This window comes from Coregonus lavaretus (genome assembly GCF_964263955.1).
Source record: "Coregonus lavaretus genome assembly, chromosome: 5".
In the NCBI taxonomy this organism is placed as follows: domain Eukaryota; kingdom Metazoa; phylum Chordata; class Actinopteri; order Salmoniformes; family Salmonidae; genus Coregonus; species Coregonus lavaretus.
The window spans coordinates 76178746-76199250 of NC_139992.1; the positions used below are offsets into that span (position 1 = coordinate 76178746).

The window sequence follows — 20505 nt, forward strand, 5'->3', positions numbered from 1 at the left end:
AGTAGTGGTATCTGTTAATTGTAGGGGTGCCCATGGGGCTGGGGATCAGAAATGTCCAGTGCGAGAGAGGCAGGTTGAGGTTTCCAGAGTTAAAGTAGTGCAGAAGTTGTCATATGCTGAGGCAGTGAAGAACGTAGAGGAAGATAGGTCAAGGGGGAGGGATCCTGAGAGGAATGGTGTGAGTAGTAGATCTGTACCAGTACAGAGGGATAAACCAACAAGTGATATATGTTTCAGTAAGATTGGATTTTTGGCATTTATAGCAATGGTTATCAACTGTACTGCAGGACTGGAACTTAAGTCACAGAAAATAGAGGTTGTGGTGGCAGCTGCAGAGAGGTATTTGGGTGTGTGAGATGTTATGTCAGAAGAGTTACAGGGTGTGTTAAGTGGTGGTGTCCCATCCTTTCAGGCTTTTGGCCTGAAGTAGGACTAAATAGATTTAAATAGTAGAGTATGGTATTTTCTCTTTTTTTTGTGAGTGAAGTGTTAGGGTAGGGTATTTCTTAATTTTTTTAAGCAAAGTATAAGGGCGTTATACTCCAGTCTAGTATGTGGCGGTAATGCAACATTTATTGGATGCCAACCGGCGTTAAACCTCATCGAAGAAGAAGAAGAAGAAGAAGAAGCAGGAAACGCCTATGGCGACGGCTAGATTATCAAGATTGCATGTTGGAGGCGCCTTGGAGTGTGTTCATCATTACGGTAGACCTACACCGAGGAGGTGAGCGGAGAGCAGGTGCATATACATTTATTTAGGAGAAGAACATTTCGAACATTAATTTAAAGCGAGGCCTATGGATAGACCTTATGCCCTAACTTTGGGATACAACATCGGGAGTCTCTATTCGTTCAACCAATACACAGACTCCCAATGTTGTGTCTAGTATGCCCCAAATTCAGGGTCTGTTTACATTCTAAGGCAGACTTTGTGCATTTATACTTGCCGCCATGTGCGGAGTTGTATTGCCTTTGACAGGTTCAATTGCACCTCTGTTGTTATAAGGTTACACCGTGTGCTCTCTTTTCAAGGTGCAATATGCAGAAATCGCGCCAACATTCCCTAGTTACAAAAGTTCTAATAGTTTGTCTAATTTCCGTTTATGTGACCAATAACGCAAAATATTGTATTTTCCGCCGTCTGAAGCTGGTGTACAAAACCTAAAGTAAAAGACGCAAAAAACGAAACTTAAAAGACCACTGAACACGCGATTGGCACGTGTTTTTCTGTCGCTCATTTGAAAAACTAGATATTAGCCTTCGAGGTGTTTCCTGACCATTCTCAAGTTTAAAAAAAAAAGTTTATGTAACAGTCGTCTCACTGTCTATGGTATTGGATAGAGAGCAATCACCACAGCTGTTTACCCCATGTTAGTGGGAAAATTGACAAATCAAAACCCAACCTTAATTTACCCGTTGTGACGCAAGGATGTTCCAAACTCCGTTTTAGACTAGGCTGACTGTGACCCAAATGATCCCATTTACACTTTGTAGTCAATTTTGACACTAGAATAACTTTCTGACTCATATCAATGCCACAACGGGAAGCATTGAAATAGCGCACATAGAACAGATCTACCGCTTCTTACTTGCTTATTAGACGCGGGGCGCTCAAGATGGCGGCATGAGAAGTCGTAACATTTCTAGCAGAGGAACAATTTTAGGGTTTTCTCACAAAGTTGATAATTTTAGGCTGCAGTCGGCAAAAAATTATAATATACACTACCAGTCATCTGACATTGAAAAGTGCAAAGAAAAGTGACTATTTAAAGAACAACAACCTGAGGTTCAAGGAGGACCTGACCGCATTTGATAAAGAAGCTCGGAATCGTCTGTGGCCGAGTGCATACTTCGCGGAAGCCAAGGCTTTTGTTACTGGAAGGGTAATTCGCGCTGACGCCTAGGTTGATGGCTACTGGATTTACCAAGTGAGGGGTGCAGGACTGATTTTAATTTTTTATGGCAGGGAAATTCGCACTGACAATGTTAGCTTGATGGCTATTCGTTTTACAAATGCATGGCCCAGATGTTATTTGCAATTGTATAACAAAACCCAAAAAACGTTCACTTTAGATCTAACGTTACCACCTGCCTGGTGCAAAGGACTATTTTTATTTGCAACTAGTAACAACATTTCATTTTGTGAGAACCCAGTTCATGTGAACTTATACAAGTTTCATATTCTTCATATAGTCACTGTGATAGGAAATGTCCATTTCTGTTTTTTCTATTAATGCCAGGGGAATCCCTAATATTTTGAAAAGGAAATCTTTATTTTTGTATTGTAAGGGTACGAGGGCCGACTAATTTCATTCAAGAAACTCATGCCTGTTCCACAGATACTGCGTTTTGGAAGTGTCAATGGGGGAATGATATTTGGCTTTCCTTTGTTACCAATCGGTCAGCAGGAGTCGCTATTTTAAAAGGTAACTTTAAGGGTCATTACTGAGTCATGAAGCAGATGATGCTGGGAGATGGATTATGCTATTGGTAGATGCCAACCACATTCAATTCATTGTTGTGAATACTTATGCTACCAATGAGTCAAGTAACTGTATTTTATTTAGAGACATTGAGAAGAAAATAAGTCAAATTATGTCTACATTTCCGTTGGCCAAAGTAATATGGTCGGAGATTTTAATACAGTATTACATGATAATCTAGATAGATGGCCTCCTAAGGATAGCAACTCTGATTGTGAGATAAGGAATATATGTCTAAGGTTAGGTGTTCTAGATATTTGGAGACATAAGAACCCAGATAAGATTGTTTACATGGAGTACCAAAGATGTATCTATACAATCCCATATTGATTTCTGAAGATATGTCCCCTGTAGCTCAGTTGGTAGAGCATGGTGCTTGCAACGCCAGGGTTGTGGGTTCGTTTCCCACGGGGGGCCAGTATGAAAATGTATGCACTCACTAACTGTAAGTCGCTCTGGATAAGAGTGTCTGCTAAATGACTAAAATGTAAAAATATGGCTGACAAGGTTGATACAGTCTAAATTGAACCATCGATTTTAACAGACCACAAAGTGATTTCAATAAAGATAAATATGCATGGTTTGTCAACAAAAAAAGTTAGTAAAGGTTACTGGAAATTGAATAAGACTTTACTAGAGAATTAAGTATTTAAGAAGGAAGTAGCAGGAATTATTGGAGCTATCATCACTGCAAATGCAGTTAGACTGTATCTACGAGGAAAAGGCCCGGGGAGCGTTTGTCAGATCAAGACAAATGGATAGAAGAGGGAGAGAGAAATACAAAATATTTATTTAATTTAGAAAAAACGGCAGGCGAAATGACTTCCGTATGTAAATTATGATCATTATACAACGGGTGGGTCTAATCCTGAATGCTGATTGGTTAAAACCACATTCCAGCCGGTGTCTATTCCACAAGTTACCACCAGCTAAATCTATGACGTTAAAATGCCTATTTACACTGTTCCATCAGGCTGCGCAATCATTTACATTTACATCATTTAGCAGACGCTCTTATCCAGAGCGACAATCCACTGTCTCATCAACCCAGTCAGGCACTTTATAAACTTGATCTCCACTATAAAAGCATTTAGACATTATCTCACATTTAGTTTTCAACAGTGGAGATTAGTATAAACCATGCTGTCTGTCTCTGACATTTGCAACATTGTTTCAATATTCAAATTCGATCTCCTGCTGTCCCATAGTATTGAACGTGTCAGGACGAGACAAAGGCAGGCAGCGTTTCTCAGCCGGTTGAAATCATGAATCAGCTGGCATCATTTTTATGGATATATACCAAAAAAAAGTCAATTGAAAAAAGGTAAAGTGAAACGCAGCTAATTTGCAGTCTTTCCAGCTTCAGTTTGAAGTGATTGTTACCGTAGCAATGTTGTTGGCTAGCTCCTCTGAACAACAGTGTCCTGACGAGTGAGCACATTCTCTATGCCAGGTGAAATCGCGCCTCATTAGCTAATTGTTATGGATGTATCCAAATAAATGTCACTAGAAAACGATTAGTTACCGGAGTGTAACTCCAGTTCTATGAGTGGAGCGGAGCCCCATAGGGGAGCTCTGCTCCTAGTGGTTTACCCTCTGCCCTAAGGCAGCATCAGCCTGAGACAAAATTATGCACACACCTGCAGCCAATAGGAGTACAGGTGTCCCTATAAGAGGGGATGCCTCCCCTCAATCAGCCTCCCGAGATATTTATCTTCAGCGAGACTAGAGAGGGTCGGCAGGGCCTTAAGTCCTATGGGGCTCCGCTCCACTCATAGAACTGGAGTTACACTCCGGTAACTAATCGTTCTATATCGTGGAGCTCCGCCCCATAGGGGAGCTCTGCTCCTAGTGGTTTAAGGCGGAGCGTAGCGCTCCAAAATGTACTCCCTGCCGAGCCTAACACTTCCCATTAAAAATGAAAAGGTCAGGCCTAGCAATGGCTGCAACCAATTCCCGCAGTACTGCAACTAAAAACCCATACGGGCGTCACAATATACCGTGTCATCGGTTAAAGACCCGCCCCACCTAGTCCAATGGCAATGCCAATGACTAGTGGGCAGATCACCAGAATAGAAGCCATACTAATCTGTACTAGCAGATAGATGTGCCTCGATATCCTGTGAAAAAACTACCGACCACTAATGGAATGACACCAAGTGTCACTCTACATTGTGTACACGGTAGACCGCCTCACTCACTCAATGGAATCCCAGAGATTAGTGGGCAGAAACAGAACATGGGTCATACTAATCTGAACAAGCAGATAGATGACCTCCCATTCCGTCAGATCAATACATGCCCTCTACTGTACTGAACCTGTCAGTCAGGAGTCATGCCAAAAAACATGCCTTCCTATCCAAAGCGGACCTGATTGAAACCTGTGTCCACAGTCCTGCTTTTCTTCTCCTTCTAGCTCAAGATCTCCCTTCAGCTACGCTGAGTACAGATCGAGCCAAAGAGTTAGAAGACATATCTAAGAGATAGAAACGGATAAATGGAGACGGCGTCGACCATGACGCTGCTCTACAAATATCCTCTACCCCTGTTCCTCTGAAAAGGGCAGTAGAAGCTGCCACTCCACGAGTGGAGTGAGCTCTGATACCCTGAGGCAATTGTCGCCCCGCTGCCTCGTAAGCTATCTCAATGCCTTCACAAAGCCAATGAGACAATCGCTGTTTTGAAAGTGGTCTACCTAGTGCAGCCGCACCGTGACACACAAACAGCTGAGGCGATGACCTAATCGCTGCTGTGCGCTCAACGTAGCATGCCAAAGCGCGCACTGGGCACAAGCAATGAAGCTTTTCCTCACTCCTCTCCCTATGAGGAGGGGGAGAAAAAGCCCACAACTCCACGGTCTGTGATCTATATGAGCTCCTAATAACCTTCGGCACAAACGCAGGGTTGGGACGTAACACCGCTCTGCTCAGATCGCCATTAATGGCAAGGTAGTCGGGTCTCGTCGACAGAGCACACAAATCACTGACACGCTTAGCGGTAGTCAAAGCGAGCAACAGTGCCGTCTTCATAGACAGCATCTTAAGGGGTATTTGATTCAATGGCTCGAACGGCGACTTACATAGCGCTTCGAGTACCAAAGCCAAATCCCACTGGGGCAGCGTGGCTCTAGGCATTGGCCTAAGCCGCCGCGTTCCCAATAAGAAACGTTTCACTAGAGGGTGGCTGAACACATTCGTTCCGCCAAACCCCTCATGACCAGCTGAAATCGCCGCTGCAAACACTCTAATGGTGGCGGGCGATTTCTGCTTATCAAACATAAACTGCAGGAAAGAGAGCGCACTCTCAACCTGACAGTTCATGGGGTCCACACCTTGTGTGTCACACCATCGTGAAAAAACGTTCCATCTGCTTGTATACATCCTAGAAGTGGAACCGGCTCGTGCACCCTGTATGGTTCTGATTACTGCATCAGATAACCCACGGCGCCTCAACCTGTCCCTTTCAGGAACCAAGCCTTCAGTGGTTGGCCGATTATGGGCAACTGCCCTATCGAGCCTCCCGCCTGAGTCAACGCGTCCCGTCGATGTGGAATTGGCCAAGGTGGCGCAATCAACATCTGACTCATCTCCGCAAACCATGGAGCCCCTGGTCGATCGAGGGCTATCAATATTATTGACAGCCCTCCTGATCTCACCCTGGCTAGCAGTGGGAGAATGCAAGACAGCGGAGGGAATGCATACAGAAGAACTCTCGGCCACGGGTAATGCGCGAATGCGTCTCTGCCCAGTGGTGGTTCGTCCTGTTCCCTCAGAGAGAACCATAGGGGACATTGCGTGTTCACGCGTGACGCGAATAGATCCACCTCGGCTCTCCCGAACTGTTCCCAAATTTGGAGAACAATGTCCGGATGCAGACACCACTCGTCGTCTCGAGGACCCCCTCTTGACATGAGGTCTGCTCCTACGTTCAAGTAGCCCGGAATGTGTGCTGCTCTCAACGAGCGAAGGTGCTTGTCAGCCCACAGCCACAATTCCTCTGCTGCCCGGTGGAGAACAGGAGAACTGACTCCTCCCTGACGATTTATGTGAGCTACTGTGGTCCGGTTGTCTGACCAGACCAGCACATCACGACCCCGAAGGGTAGACGCGAAGTGGGTCAGAACCAGTCGAACCGTTTCCAACTCCAAGAGGTTTATGTGGAGGCTCGAATGAGGCCACACACCTCCTATCGCTTGAGTCTGACATGTCCCTCCCCATCCAGTCAGAGAGGCATCTGTGAATACTGGAATGTAGGATGACACCTTGCCTATCGGGACTCCGTGCGTGAGAACGCTCGGATTCCTCCAATAGTCCAGGTCTGCTCTTAGCGAGAGAGGAACCACCACCAACTGATGACGTTGACGCACTGGGTCTAGTCTTAGTTGGGCGAACCATCGCTGCATTCTGCGCATATGCAGAAGTCCCAGCGGAACCACAGAGTGGGCTGACGACATGAGACCCAAGAGTGACATGATCGACAGCGCCGTCACCGTGTGATTCGGACGACACTTCCTCAGGGCTAGCAACAAGGCTACCCTTCGGGGGTCCGAAATTCGAGCCCTCATCATTACAGTGTCTAGCTGTAAACCCAGGTAGACAATCTGATGACTGGGCCAGGGCGCGCTCTTTTTCCAATTCACAGCGAACCCCAGACGTGTGAGATGAATCACTGTCTGTGTCGTGTGAGTGAACGCCAGCTCTGCTGACGGGGCGAGAACCAGTAGGTCGTCTAGGTAGGCTAATAGCCGTATTCCCTGACGACGCAACGGTTCCAATGCCGCCTCCACACACTTGGAAAACGTTCGAGGTGCCAGGGCGTACCCAAATGGCATCCTCGTGAACTCGTACGCCACCCCTTGAAAGGCGAACCGCAGAAACTTCCTGTGGCGTGATTGTATCGGCACATGAAAGTACGCGTCCTTTAGGTCTATGCTTGTACAAAAGTCTCCTTTCTGGACACATTCCAGTAGACGTTTTGTCGTCAGCATTCGGAAGGGCCGTTTGGTTATGTTCTCGTTGAGAATGCGTAAATCCAAAATCGGCCTCACTCCCCCCGTCTTTTTGGGCACTAGGAAGTAGGGCGAATATAGCCCCTTGTTCCTTTGCTCCCGGGGAACTACTGTGACCGCCTCCTTCGCCAAAAGTTCCGTAATCTCTGACATCAGAGCGGCCACTTTTTCTGGCGTTTTCATCACCGTCTCCACCACTCCCCTGAACGGGGGTGGGGTTCGATGGAATTGGAGGGCATAACCCTTCTGCAACGTCTGTTCTAGCCAGCGTGAGAGGGTACAGCTTCGCTGCCACTGCCAGCAATGCAGAGAAAGCGGGCGCGCACAAAGCTGTGGTGCATTCAGTAGGAAGGACCTGTATTCCTCTATGGCCCTCGCCGCCGCTATTCCCCAACACTGGGTTGGTGGAATAGCCCAAGGCGGGCCCCCCTCGAAAGGGAGAGGAAAAATCAGCACGTTCTGAGAGAATCGGGGGCCTTGATACGTTAGTTACGCCTGTAACTCTAGTATTCTGGCCCTCCGTGAACGTAGCACGGGTTTGAACTGCACTGGCTGAGGTATTAACCTGAGACAGAGCGCCTTCCCCGGATAGCAATTGCGTCATCATGCCATTGTCTGACCGAGACTGCTGCTTGCCATGAGAACCATCCACTACAGTACTCCTAAGAGCCTGGAAAGTGTGGTCTCTAACTGGTACCACAAGGTGGCGCCAAGATACCTCATTTTTATTAGTCTCATGAGACTGCTCAACTGCGCACTCTTGGTGTGGTGAGCTGTACTCAGAGTAGTGGGTATCATTACGTTCTGTATTAAACGGGGGCGCCGATACATTGGTTACACCTGTAACTCTAGTATTCTGGCCCTCCGTGAACGTAGCATGGGTCTGAACTGCGCTGACTGAGGCATTAGCCTGAGGCCAGGCGTCGTTCCCAGCTAGCGGCTGCGTATTCATGTCAAATTCTGACTGAGACAGCTGCCTGCTATGTGAGACCTTTACTACAGTGCTCCTAGGAGTCTGTAGTGTAAGGTCTTTATACGGTGAGCTAAGGCTACGCCTTGCTACCCTTTTCTCCTTCCTCTCCTGTGTGTGTTCAACTACGCACCTTCGGTGGGTTGAGCTACACTCAGGATGGTGGGAGAAAATCATGGGGCGTGAAGTACTCTGAACGTTTTCAATTGTGTCATGGAAAAGGGGCTCTTTTGTGACAATGTCAGTGGGAGCCAACTCTTTATTTACACAAAAACAATCATTTCCCTCCATGCCCCGAACAATGGGGTGGGGGGGAACAGTGAGCTCTGATGCGTCCAGCGCTGAGCCATCTCCCGTTCTCGCCCCCTCGTCCCGTCATTGGCGTCGTCGCTTCTGGTTGCCCTTCTGGTGCTGCCAGGACGACTTCACCACGACTTCCCTCGCCGGCGGAATCGTCGCAACCACGGGTGCCGCTGGGGGGGCAGAGCCCTCTCTCCTGCTGCTGGTGGTCGACGTCTGTCGCCTGGCACGTCGCCTCCCCGTAGACCTACTGGGGGCGTTGGAGGGTGGCGGTTTAGTCGGCGCCTGGCTAGACCTCCCTGCCAATGGCAGGTGTCTAGCCAGCTGCTTTCTGTCTTCATTGAGCTTTGCAAATCGCTCCGTCGCCTCCTTAACGGCGACCCCAAAGAGGCCTTCGTCAGAGAGGGGGGCGTTGAGCAGCGAGGCTCTGTCCGTCTCCTTCATGGCTGTCATCGACAGCCAGAGGTGACGTTCCATGACCACCGAAGTGGCCATTGACCGGCCTGCGCATATTGCCGACGCAGGTGAAGAATAGCGCCAGAAATCCTGGACGCCTCTTCAACCTCCTCGCTGGTCAACTCAGACCTTCCCGTTGTTAGGCGGGATAGGGAGGCCGCGAGGAGAGCAATGTTGTTTGCTGCCGACACAGCTTGGGCTCCCAACGTGAAAGACTTATCAGCCAGCTGTGCTGTGAGTCATTCTTTCTGCGCTGGCAGGGTGGCTTTCTTGGAGGCCGCCCAGAGACTCGAACCCGGCACCAGATACGCCGCCATGGCGCTCTCGAGCCTAGGGATTCCCTTGGCAGCCCACTCACGTCCAGCCACTCTCGTGAATGGACAGTACACCCTGGCCGGCGAACGCGCCGCCAGGGGTGCTTCCCACGAGCCCTCGACATATTTGCCAAGAGAAGGCATAGCAGGAGCCAGTGGCTCAGCTGCCTTCCTTGGCCGAGAATAAGGGCCGCCCTCCATCATATCTACCTCCGCAGGGGGGGGAATAGGGGGCAGCGCTATCTCCAGTCGCTTAGCGGCCCTCTCAATGAGTCCAGGGAAGTCTGCACGCAGAGAGGCCGCTGCGAAGGACAGGGCTACTGACGTGTCAGAGCCCGCGTCATCTTCGCCCAAGGAGCCATAAGACCTCTCGCTCCCCAGAGGGAAGGGGGTCTTAAAGGTTTGCGTCAGAGGGTCGGATTGTTCCATTGGAACATCCATCTCCGCGTCTCTCTCCTTGTCATCCTCCGAGTCTGCGCTGTCTGACGACGCCTCTGAAGCAGAGGCGAGTAAAGACAGCACATCCTCCAAAGGGATATCCTCCCTAAAAAACGCCCGGCGCTGCTTCCTCTCCTTCATAGGAAGGAGGGCGCAGGAGGCGCAGTTAGGGGGATTGCCGGTCCCGTCCATGGCATGCTGCGGACCCAAACACACGAAACAAAGGTCGTGGGGGTCCGTAGACGCCATGGAGGTACATCGGCATTGAGCCCTGAAAAGGGCTTTTGGGGGTGGAAAATCTCCAGGAGTGCTCATTTTAGAAGACGTCGATGGCTGGATCATCGACGACAAGTTCTTCATGAGTCTTCTTACTTCGTCTCTTCTTGCTTCTTCACAAGTCCAGTCGCTGAAGATAAAGGGAGGCTGATTGAGGGGAGGCATCCCCTCTTATAGGGACACCTGTACTCCTATTGGCTGCAGGTGTGTGCATAATTTTGTCTCAGGCTGATGCTGCCTTAGGGCAGAGGGTAAACCACTAGGAGCAGAGCTCCCCTATGGGGCGGAGCTCCACGATATAGAACAGCTTAAACAAATGCAAATGCAGCAACTTTGCTGTTATTCTGGCGGAACTTTTTGACGTGACTGTAAATTAGCCGTAGTTGGCTAGCAAGCGAGGGATAAGAACGTTGCCAGCCAGTATGGCAATGGAACGTTTAGAACGAACGACTGGGTCGCGTCTCTAGCAACCGTAGATTTGTGTCGGGACTATATCTTGTGGAAGGATGAAATGGCACGGATAAATGAATCAAAATAACGTTTTTAATGAAAATATGTCAATTATTTGAATATGTTGGTAACCCGTTGTATAAAAGTGATAATGCCTTCGAAGCCGGTGTTTGTTGGATATATTAGCACGGTTTGTCTGCCCTCGACTTCGTCTCGGGCCTAACAACACCTGTGCCAATATATCCAACACCGGCTTCTCGGGCATTATCACTTAAATAATACTCCCAATGAAAATCCAAAATAAATCTCTCAGGATGTTGCACAGTTTTATCAGCCGAGTCAACTTCCAGTATGGATTCTTTCTTAGACAATGTAGCCAACATTGCTAAGAAGTTAGATAATGATTTCAGGGATTTTTGTGATGGTGATGTATCCAAAATTGAGATAAAAGCTTGTATTAAAAGCCTTAAGGAAAATAGATCCCCTGGAAATGATCGTTTAACAAGCGAGTTCTATAAAACATTCAATGATCGATTGATTCCTTTCATTCTTGCTATGTTCCAAGAATCAATAAAAAAAGGGCAGTTACCAGCTTCCTTAACGCAAGGTGTAAGGACTTTGATTCCCAAACCTAATAAGGATAGTCTTTTTTATATAGACAACTGGAGGCCCATTAGCCTGTTGAATAATGATGGGAAGGTATTTGCCCTTGTATTTGCTAAGAGGTTGAAACAAGGCTTACATCATTTAATTGATGAAGAACAATCTGGTTTTATGCATGGTCGACACAAGTAATAACATCAGGTTGATCTTAGATATGATTGACTATAATGACCTCCCTAGTTTGTTGATTTTGTATAAAGCTTTTGACACTGTATAACATGAGTTTAAGTTCAAATCAATATGTTTTTTTGGGTTTGGTGACTGAATTTTTTCAGTCCATTATTTATATAATGGTTGTACTAGCTCTGTGAAATTAGCTCACAGGACATCCCAAAGATTTGATATTGGGCGTGGCATTCGGCAGGGCTGCCCAATTAGTTTATTTTTATTGGTTACTTAAATTATGGCTCTTCATATCAAGAAAATGAATTTAAGGTATTTCAGCACTTGGCAAGGAATTTAAACTATGTCAACTGGCTGACGATACCACCATATTTTTGAGAGACAGGAATGAGGTTTCTAAAGCAGTTTCCTGTATTGAAGACTTTTCCTTGGTTTCAGGTTTGAAAATTAATATCAATAAGCCAGTCTTATTTCCACTCAAGGACTGTGTTTTACAGGAAGTACAGTGAGGGAAAAAAGTATTTGATCCCCTGCTGATTTTGTACGTTTGCCCACTGACAAAGACATGATCAGTCTATCATTTTAATGGTAGGTTTATTTGAACAGTGAGAGACAGAATAACAACAACAAAATCCAGAAAAACGCATGTAAAAAATGTTATAAATTGATTTGCATTTTAATGAGGGAAGTAAGTATTTGACCCCTCTGCAAAACATGACTTAGTACTTGGTGGCAAAACCCTTGTTGGCAATCACAGAGGTCAGACATTTCTTGTAGTTGGCCACCAGGTTTGCACACATCTCAGGAGGGATTTTGTTCCACTCCTCTTTGCAGATCTTCTCCAAGTCATTAAGGTTTCGAGGCTGACGTTTGGCAACTCGAACCTTCAGCTCCCTCCACAAATTTTCTATGGGATTAAGGTCTGGAGACTGGCTAGGCCACTCCAGGACCTTAATGTGCTTCTTCTTGAGTCACTCCGTTGTTGCCTTGGCCGTGTGATTTGGGTCATTGTCATGCTGGAATACCCATCCACGACCCATTTTCAATGTGCAAAATCAGCAGGGGATCAAATACTTTTTTCCTTCACTGTATATGGTATCCCAATTAAAGATAAGTTACCTTATATAATATAATATAATATGCCATTTAGCAGACGCTTTTATCCAAAGCGACTTACAGTCATGCGTGCATACATTTTTGTGTATGGGTGGTCCCGGGGTTCGAACCCACTACCTTGGCGTTACAAGCGCCGTGCTCTACCAGCTGAGCTACAGAGGACCACCTTATCTTGGAATTGTTATATGCAAGGATGAAAAACAAAGGAGTGAATTAAACTTTTACCCCATTATTGAGAAAACAAAGAAATTTAACCTCTGGTTACTGAGAGAGATTTCATTATATGGTTGGGTTTTATTGTCCAAAGCTGAAGGGTTATCCAGATCGGTTTATCTCGTTATCACTTGACTTACCCCCTAAAATTGTAAAGGACTTAGTTAAGATTCTTTATTATTTTATTTGGAGAAACAAGCCTCACTATCTACGGAAAGATGTTCTCAGTAATACCCAAGAACAAGGAGGTCTTGAAGTTTTAGATTTCAATACTCTAAATAATACATTTAAAAAAATTGTGGATTCTGTGAAGTATATTAAGAACCAGAACCGTATTTGGAATGTCTTCCCTAAGTATTTATTTGACTCTGTTGGTGGTTTAGAATTTCTGCTTCGGTGTAATTTTGATGTTGATAAAATCTCAGTAAAATTGGCCAAATTCCATAAGCAGGCACTTTTAGCTTGGATGTTAGCGTATAAACATCAATTTCCCCCTCACAGATACTTTCTATGGAACAACAAAGATATACGATAAAAAAAATAAGTCTGGTGATATACAATGGGGGAATGCATGGAAAATTCCTAACAAAAATGGTATCAGTAACAAGGTAAAGGGAGTTTCATTTAAAATGTTACATAGAATTTATCCTGCGAAACAACATGTTTTGGAAAGATTCAAGCTGAATATTGACTATAATTGTGATTTCTGTGGAATGGAGAAGGAGACCATTTTTCATTAGTTTTTGTCCTGTATTTATAAATAATTATTTTGGATTGACATATAGAAAACAGGACCGGTTGTACAATTTTAATGGTTTTGATTTAATTATTTATTTAAGAAATTCTGACATTGATAAAGATGTAGTGTATTTAATTAAACTGCTAATAATATTAGGTACATTTCATATTCACAAATGCAAATGGTCTAGTTCAAAACCTTTAAATGAATTTAAACAAAATGGCACTAACTAAAATGAAAAACAAAAAGGTAATTCGAACTTGTATTATTAATTAATATGATTTGTTTGTTTAGGATTCCTGGCAATGTAAATAGTTTGTATGCTTGTTTGCATGTGACTATTCCTTTTTTGTTTTGTTATTTGTTTGTTGATGAAAATAAACATGCTGACTAGACCGGGCATGCGTCCGCGATCTTGCGCATGTTGATTTTGTCCATCCACACCAGATGCGATCAGGACACGCAGGTTGAAATATCAAAACGAACTCTGAACCAACTATATTAATTTGGGGACAGGTCGAAAAGCATTAAACATTCATGCCAATTTAGCTAGCTAGCTTGCATTGCTAGGTAATTTGTCCTGGGATATAAACATTGGGTTGTTATTTTACCTGAAATGCACAAGGTCCTCTACTCCGACCAATTAATCCACAGATAAAAGGGTAAACAGAGTTTGTGTCTAGTAATCTCTCCTCCTTCAGGCTTCTTCTTCTTTGGACTTTATATGGCGGTTGGCAACCAACTTTAAGGTGCATTACCACCACCAACTGGACTGGAGTGTGGACCGCAGTTCATCTTTCAATCACCCACATGGGTATATGCTCCTAAAAAAACAATGAGGAGATGGGCGAGGCGGGACTTGCAGCGCGTCAAGCGTCACAAATAGAACCAAGTTCTATTTTAGTGCCTGGCCATGCAGACGCACGCGAGCAGTTTGGATGCAATTATTGTGTACAAACGTATGTGTACATTTATATTGCAACTCTCACACATGTAACGCGAGCGTTGTGGTCAGCATGTTAGACTTGCTTTCAAATGTGAGTGACAGATTTATAACATTTCTATGTGAATTTGTTCTGTTTCCTAAAAAGTTACATATTGCAGCTTTAAATAATATTGACGTGTTTACACAAAACTCTACTGTAGCCTTACTCAGAATTGCAGACTGCAAATCATACATGAATTTAAGCCATTCAGACTATTCTGCATGATCATTCAGTCTCGTTCTTCTCTAGTCCCGATTGTGGCGACGCGTTCGATTTACATAGAAAAAACCCTTAACATCCCTTGTTTGTCAGGAATGTTGAATACAATTATATTTGAACTTATACTGACAATTGTCCGTGGAGTTGATCCTTCAGTGGGTTGAAATTTTAGACAATATCCACAGGAAAGTATTAATAAACTGACTTCAAAACACGGGTCTCTGTGTAGCAATCAAGATTTGTTTGCTCGTGACCTAAGGCACGTGCACAAGACAGAAGTACATGCATGCATACCGAAGTCTTGCATGTGTTTACATGGTTTTGCGCATGTGCCAGGTGATACTCTACCGGCGCTCTAAAAACTTGGGTAAATAATACTTTTCCTGGGGGGATATTTTGTCTCAAATTTCGACCAACTGAGGTACCAACCGCTCAGACAACCGGTAGAGTAAGTTTAAATGTAATTTTATTAAACATAAGGAAACTTCCCAAGTTTTTGCAGTGGCTTGTTTAACTGTATACCAAAAAATTGGTATCTGTCTGATTTATTAGGCAAGTTCTCCTCTAGTTTAAAGTCACTGACTTCACTCCTCCCTCTCTTTCTCAATCCCCCTGGCCGCTCAAAGGTTCCCAGTTGCATGTGACGGTCACTTGTTAGCCAGGCCAAGAGGAGTAGCAGTCTGTCCACACCGACACAGCCCAGTCCTATTCTATTCAACTACAGGTAGGCTGTACCTCTATTCTAAGATGTCATGTACACACTTCATATGATTGTCCGTGGGTCCTGTATGATTATGCTGTCCCACTTTACTGTAATTCTAAATCCCAGACCACTGAACAATATGAGTGCGGTCAATGTCTTTATTGCAATTGTGCAACAATAACTGCAGATGATCAGATCTCACAATACCTGGACAGGTGTGACCCTGTTGAGAGAGATTGTGAGATGCAGGTTTACGTTTATTGTCATGAGTCTTGTCTTAGAGGCAGAACTGAGCGTTTTCCCCTTAGATAGGCCAGCTGCAAAGTCAAAATTGGCTATATTGTAAAAATTAATTTAAGGTTAGGTTTCAAATCTATGACTTTGTGGCTGTGCCAGCTAGTGACCACTCTGCAATGCTAACCTGCTTGTGAGACAGGCAAAAATATCCTAAAGGTTAATGGACTCATACTGGAGCCTAGAACACAGCCTGATCAGAACACAGCGAGACCGCAGAGTCAGAAAATGCACGTGATAACGGACATATGCGTGTTGTTCCATTATCACGTGCCTGGTCTGACTCTGGTGTCTCGTTGGGTGAGAGGTTGTTCAACTTGAATGAATGAATAAATAAATCGGTGTATAGACGACAATACCTCAGCTCCCTTTTTGGTAAAAAAATAACAAAACATGACTAGGCTACTTAATGAAAGCTTGGATCAGATTACAAATGCAATATTAATGGGTTTTTCAGTTTAGAAAAATTGGCCAATTCTAAGATTTGAATCCAATATTTCTGTCCCTGTGTTAATGTGTCAGTGGTTAGGTTGTACTTTTTGAACTGTCCCTGTGTTAATGTATCATAGTGGCTAGGTTATATTTGATCTGTCCCTGTGTTAATGTATCATAGTGGCTAGGTTATATTTGATCTGTCCCTGTGTTAATGTATCATAGTGGCTAGGTTATATTTGATCTGTCCCTGTGTTAATGTATCATAGTGGCTAGGTTATATTTGATCTGTCCCTGTGTTAATGTATCATAGTGGCTAGGTTATATTTGATCTGTCCCTGTGTTAATGTATCATAGTGGCTAGGTTATATTTGATCTGTCCCTGTGTTAATGTATCATAGTGGCTAGGTTATATTTGATCTGTCCCTGTGTTAATGTATCATAGTGGCTAGGTTATATTTGATCTGTCCCTGTGTTAATGTATCATAGTGGCTAGGTTATATTTGATCTGTCCCTGTGTTAATGTATCATAGTGGCTAGGTTATATGATCTGTCCCTGTGTTAATGTATCATAGTGGCTAGGTTATATTTGATCTGTCCCTGTGTTAATGTATCATAGTGGCTAGGTTATATTTGATCTGTCCCTGTGTTAATGTATCATAGTGGCTAGGTTATTTGATCTGTCCTTGTGTTCTGTGTCTCAGGCTTCAGTATGAGTAGTAAGAAGCTGCTGGTGGATGTGGACTGTGGGGTGGATGATGCTCAGGCTATCATGATGGCACTGGCCGCCCCTTATGTAGAGGTCCTGGGCATCACCTGTGTCCATGGCAACACCAATGTGGAGAACGTGTGCAAGAACACGCTGCGGGTGCTCCAAGCCTGCAACAGACTGGAGGTATAGTGTTCATCTGTGGTACACAATTAGATTTATATCGTTTATTTAGCTAAAATTGTTTTGACATCTTTGTCTAAGTAAACAAACACCCAATGGGATCCAGGGATGTGCTTATATCATCACATGATACATAGAAAGTGCATTTAACGGTAAAGCTTATACACAGTGTACAAAACATTAGGAACACCTGCTCTTTCCATGACAGGCTGACCAGGTGAATCCTATGATCCCTTATTGATGTCACTTGTTAAATTCACTTCAATCAGTGTAGATGAAGGAGAGGAGACAGGTTAAATTATAATTTTTAAGCCTTGAGACATGGATTGTGTATGTGTGCCGTTCAGAGGGTGAATGGACAAGACAAAACATTTTATGTGCCTTTGAACGGGGTATGGTAGTAGGTGCCAGGTGCACCGGTTTTAGTGTGTCAAGAACTGCAATGCTGCTGGGTTTTTTCACGGTCAACAGTTTCCTGTGTGTATCAAGAATGATCCACCACCCAAAGGACATCTAGCCAACTTGACATAACTGTGGTAAGCATTGGAGTCAACATGGGCCAGCATCCCTGTGGAACGCTTTTGACACCTTGTAGAGTCCATGCCCAGACTAATTGAGGCTGTTCTGAGGGCAAAAGGGGGTGCAACTCAATATTAGGAAGGTGTTCCTAATGTTTTGTACATTCGGTGTATAGACTAAAGTATGCATACCCTTATACAGAGAGAGGGGAAGAGATCACATGATGGGGAAGGATGCTATGAGAGTCTGTTGACCTCTCTCTCTTCCTCTCTGACAATACATGGTTGTTCTGTCTTAGACACATGACTGTGGAGCTCTACCCAATTATAGAGCTCTGGAAACTGATTTGACATGATGTTCTATTGAGTGTTTACAGCAGTAGCACAGAGCAGAATTGTGGAGAGGCTGGAGTTTATATCAAATGTTGCCATGACAACAACAAAGTAGTTTGTTTAAGAAACAGATTGGCACCCAGACTAGTTTTTGACTCTGTATTTTGGGATGCCCACTGACATAGGCACGGCTCTTGAATTCATATCAAGTGAAAGTGTAGATGGAATACTATAAATGTTGTAATTTGCAACTATTGCATTCGGGGTTCTGACCTGTGTTCTGTGTTCTAGATCCCGGTATTCCGCGGTGCTGCCAAGCCTATCCTGGGGAATGTGATCAGTGCGGGAAACTTCCATGGCCAGGACGGGCTAGGGGATGCTCCAGACCCAAACGCTCCTGGGCTGGACATGCTGCAGATGGAAGGGGCGGTACCTGCACTGATCCGGATAGTCAACGAAAACCCTGGAGAAGTGAGAACGGAGCAGACACAGGCTACTCAATGTGTGTGTGTGTGTCCCTGTTGTAAATGCAGGTGTTTCCCTGTTTCTCCCAGGTATCTCTGGTGGCCACGGCTCCCCTCACCAACCTGGCTCTGGCTGTAAGAATGGAGCCATCCTTCCCCAGCAAACTCAAAGGCCTCTACATCATGGGAGGCAACACAGAGTGTAAGGGCTATGATTTATTTGCTTCAGAAGGTCAATTTATCTAGTATATGAATGGTAAATAGATAAATGGGTCGATTGCCATAGGTTTTAATATGTGGTACCTGTGTTCTGCCTGTCTTCAGCCAGAGGAAACACCACAGTGTGTGCAGAGTTTAACTTCGCTGCCGACCCGGAAGCAGCTTACATCGTCCTGAATGACTTCCAGTGTCCCACTTACATAGCTGGCTGGGAGTTCACCTGCTACAGCAAGCTGCCCTGGGTAACATGAATTTCATCTAATCAATAAATAATAAAACACTACCTTCCACATTATGATTGAAATTGTTTTTCACCTAACAGTCGTGGTGTGATGACTGGCTGGCCCAGGAGTCAGAGAAGGCTCACTTCATGGCCCGGATCTTCCGCCACAGTATGAAGGAGTCGCACAGCGAGCGCTCCCAGACAGAGATGGTTGACGGCATGGGCTTTGTGTCATGTGACTCCTACGCCATGGCGGCGGCCATCGACGACACCTTTGTGACCGAGAGCAACCAAATGGCGGTGAGCGTGGAGCTGACGGGCACACACACGCGTGGCATGATGATCCTGGACACGCTGGGCATGCTGAAGAAGACTCACAAGGCCTTCGTTATGAGGAAGGTGAACATGGTGAGGTTTGAGCAGATGATGATGGACGCCCTGAAGTAATCTCTAGGTCTGCTACAGCTAACCACTAGATTGTAGAACCAAACTAACAACCAACAACTACGTGAACACTCTATGGGACCGTAACCAGGGAAAAGTGACAACTCCAACCTCATCGGGTCACCCCAAGACCATACTTAATCAGTGACACTATGATCCATCTTGAATGAAAACATTACTACAGTGGTAATTGTAGACCTCTATTCATGAATGAGTGTAAATACATTTCATATTAAAAAAATTTAAATAATTTCTTACATTTTGTAATAGTCTGAAGGCATTTATAGATGTTAGAAGTATTATGATTGAGTCACGGTATTGTCTTCAGAAAATAATTTTAGGCCAGAGAATGTCCTCATTCTCAGTACTACTGCTGTTCACACTGAACGATGTAGGAATAATAAAAGCATTGGGCCAGTAACCGAAAGGTCGCTGATTTGAATCCCCGGGCCGGCGGAAAACAGACACATTTCGGTTGAATGCATTCAGTTGTGCAACCCCCTTCCATTTTACTGTATTATTGGCTCACGCTGATGTCAAGAATCATGCCTTGTCATTCAGATAAAAATGTAAAATAAATCGATGGAATTAAAGCTCATACCAGCAGTTGTGTGCATTTAACAATCCATTATGTCACGCAAGCACATTCACAACACTTAATCTGTTTCATGATACATTTATTACACCCAGTTGTTCAAAACAGATGCACAATGTAGAAATCAATCATCAGAGCAGTCAAGGGGAAGGACAGTCCTGGGTGTAATCATTACGCCAAATCTGTTGCAAAACATTTCACAACAAAGCGTTTACTCCAAATGGAAAACACAAAGGAGAGTTTCTATTAGAATAATTCAGGTAGGTCCTTCTCCGTTTCAAGTGAAGTTAGCATAATAAAATACAATCCCCAAACTGACCCATTTAAGTTAGTTTAGCTACTATTTACAATTAATCATTTCAGTGCTGTCAGTGTTCCAGAGATTTCCAATGTTGGTCCATTAGTAGCCTTTCCTTCCCTGGAATCTAGACCTGTTATCTAGCTGTAGAAAATAGGGTGATCAGAAACTAGTCAGTTCCATAAGGCTGATTTCTACAACAAACTTAGTGATGTAAAAAAACACATGACAGCTCAAAAACATACTCAAAAGGCAAAGCCTTATAACAGTTCCACCCAAAACAAGCTGACATTTATGGTTTAAAAAATTGACTGCAAAAAAGGCTGAGACCACCAT

The 20505-nt window shown here is 44.6% G+C and overlaps 1 protein-coding gene across 5 annotated transcripts; it reads left to right on the forward strand.

Annotated features, from left to right (window-relative positions):
- Positions 1–601: 601 nt before the first annotated feature.
- On the forward strand, positions 602–19874 carry LOC311129561 (nucleoside hydrolase). 5 transcript variants are annotated; one of them, XM_084161888.1, is made up of 8 exons: positions 623–724; positions 2340–2426; positions 15381–15478; positions 16888–17078; positions 18218–18397; positions 18481–18592; positions 18715–18851; positions 18932–19874. In XM_084161888.1, exons 4-8 carry the CDS (start codon positions 16896–16898, stop codon positions 19277–19279), a joined length of 960 nt encoding a protein of 319 aa, XP_084018014.1. In that variant the 5' UTR covers positions 623–724; positions 2340–2426; positions 15381–15478; positions 16888–16895; the 3' UTR covers positions 19280–19874. The 5 variants fall into 5 exon arrangements, with proteins under 5 accessions (XP_084018013.1, XP_084018011.1, XP_084018014.1 ...); XM_084161887.1 differs by lacking the exon at positions 2340–2426 and having other exon boundaries at positions 602–739; XM_084161885.1 differs by lacking the exon at positions 2340–2426 and having other exon boundaries at positions 608–724.
- Positions 19875–20505: the final 631 nt, after the last annotated feature.

What these genes read in the sequence shown, in the direction of transcription:
- LOC311129561 (XM_084161884.1), top strand. Translation starts at nt 14,393, where the DNA reads ATGGGCGAGGCGGGACTTGCAGCGCGTCAAGCGTCACAAATAGAACCA. An exon ending in CCTATTCTATTCAACTACAG is followed by an intron (nt 15,479 to 16,887) that starts GTAGGCTGTACC and finishes TCTGTGTCTCAG; the next exon opens with GCTTCAGTATGAGTAGTAAG. An exon ending in GCTACAGCAAGCTGCCCTGG is followed by an intron (nt 18,852 to 18,931) that starts GTAACATGAATT and finishes TTCACCTAACAG; the next exon opens with TCGTGGTGTGATGACTGGCT.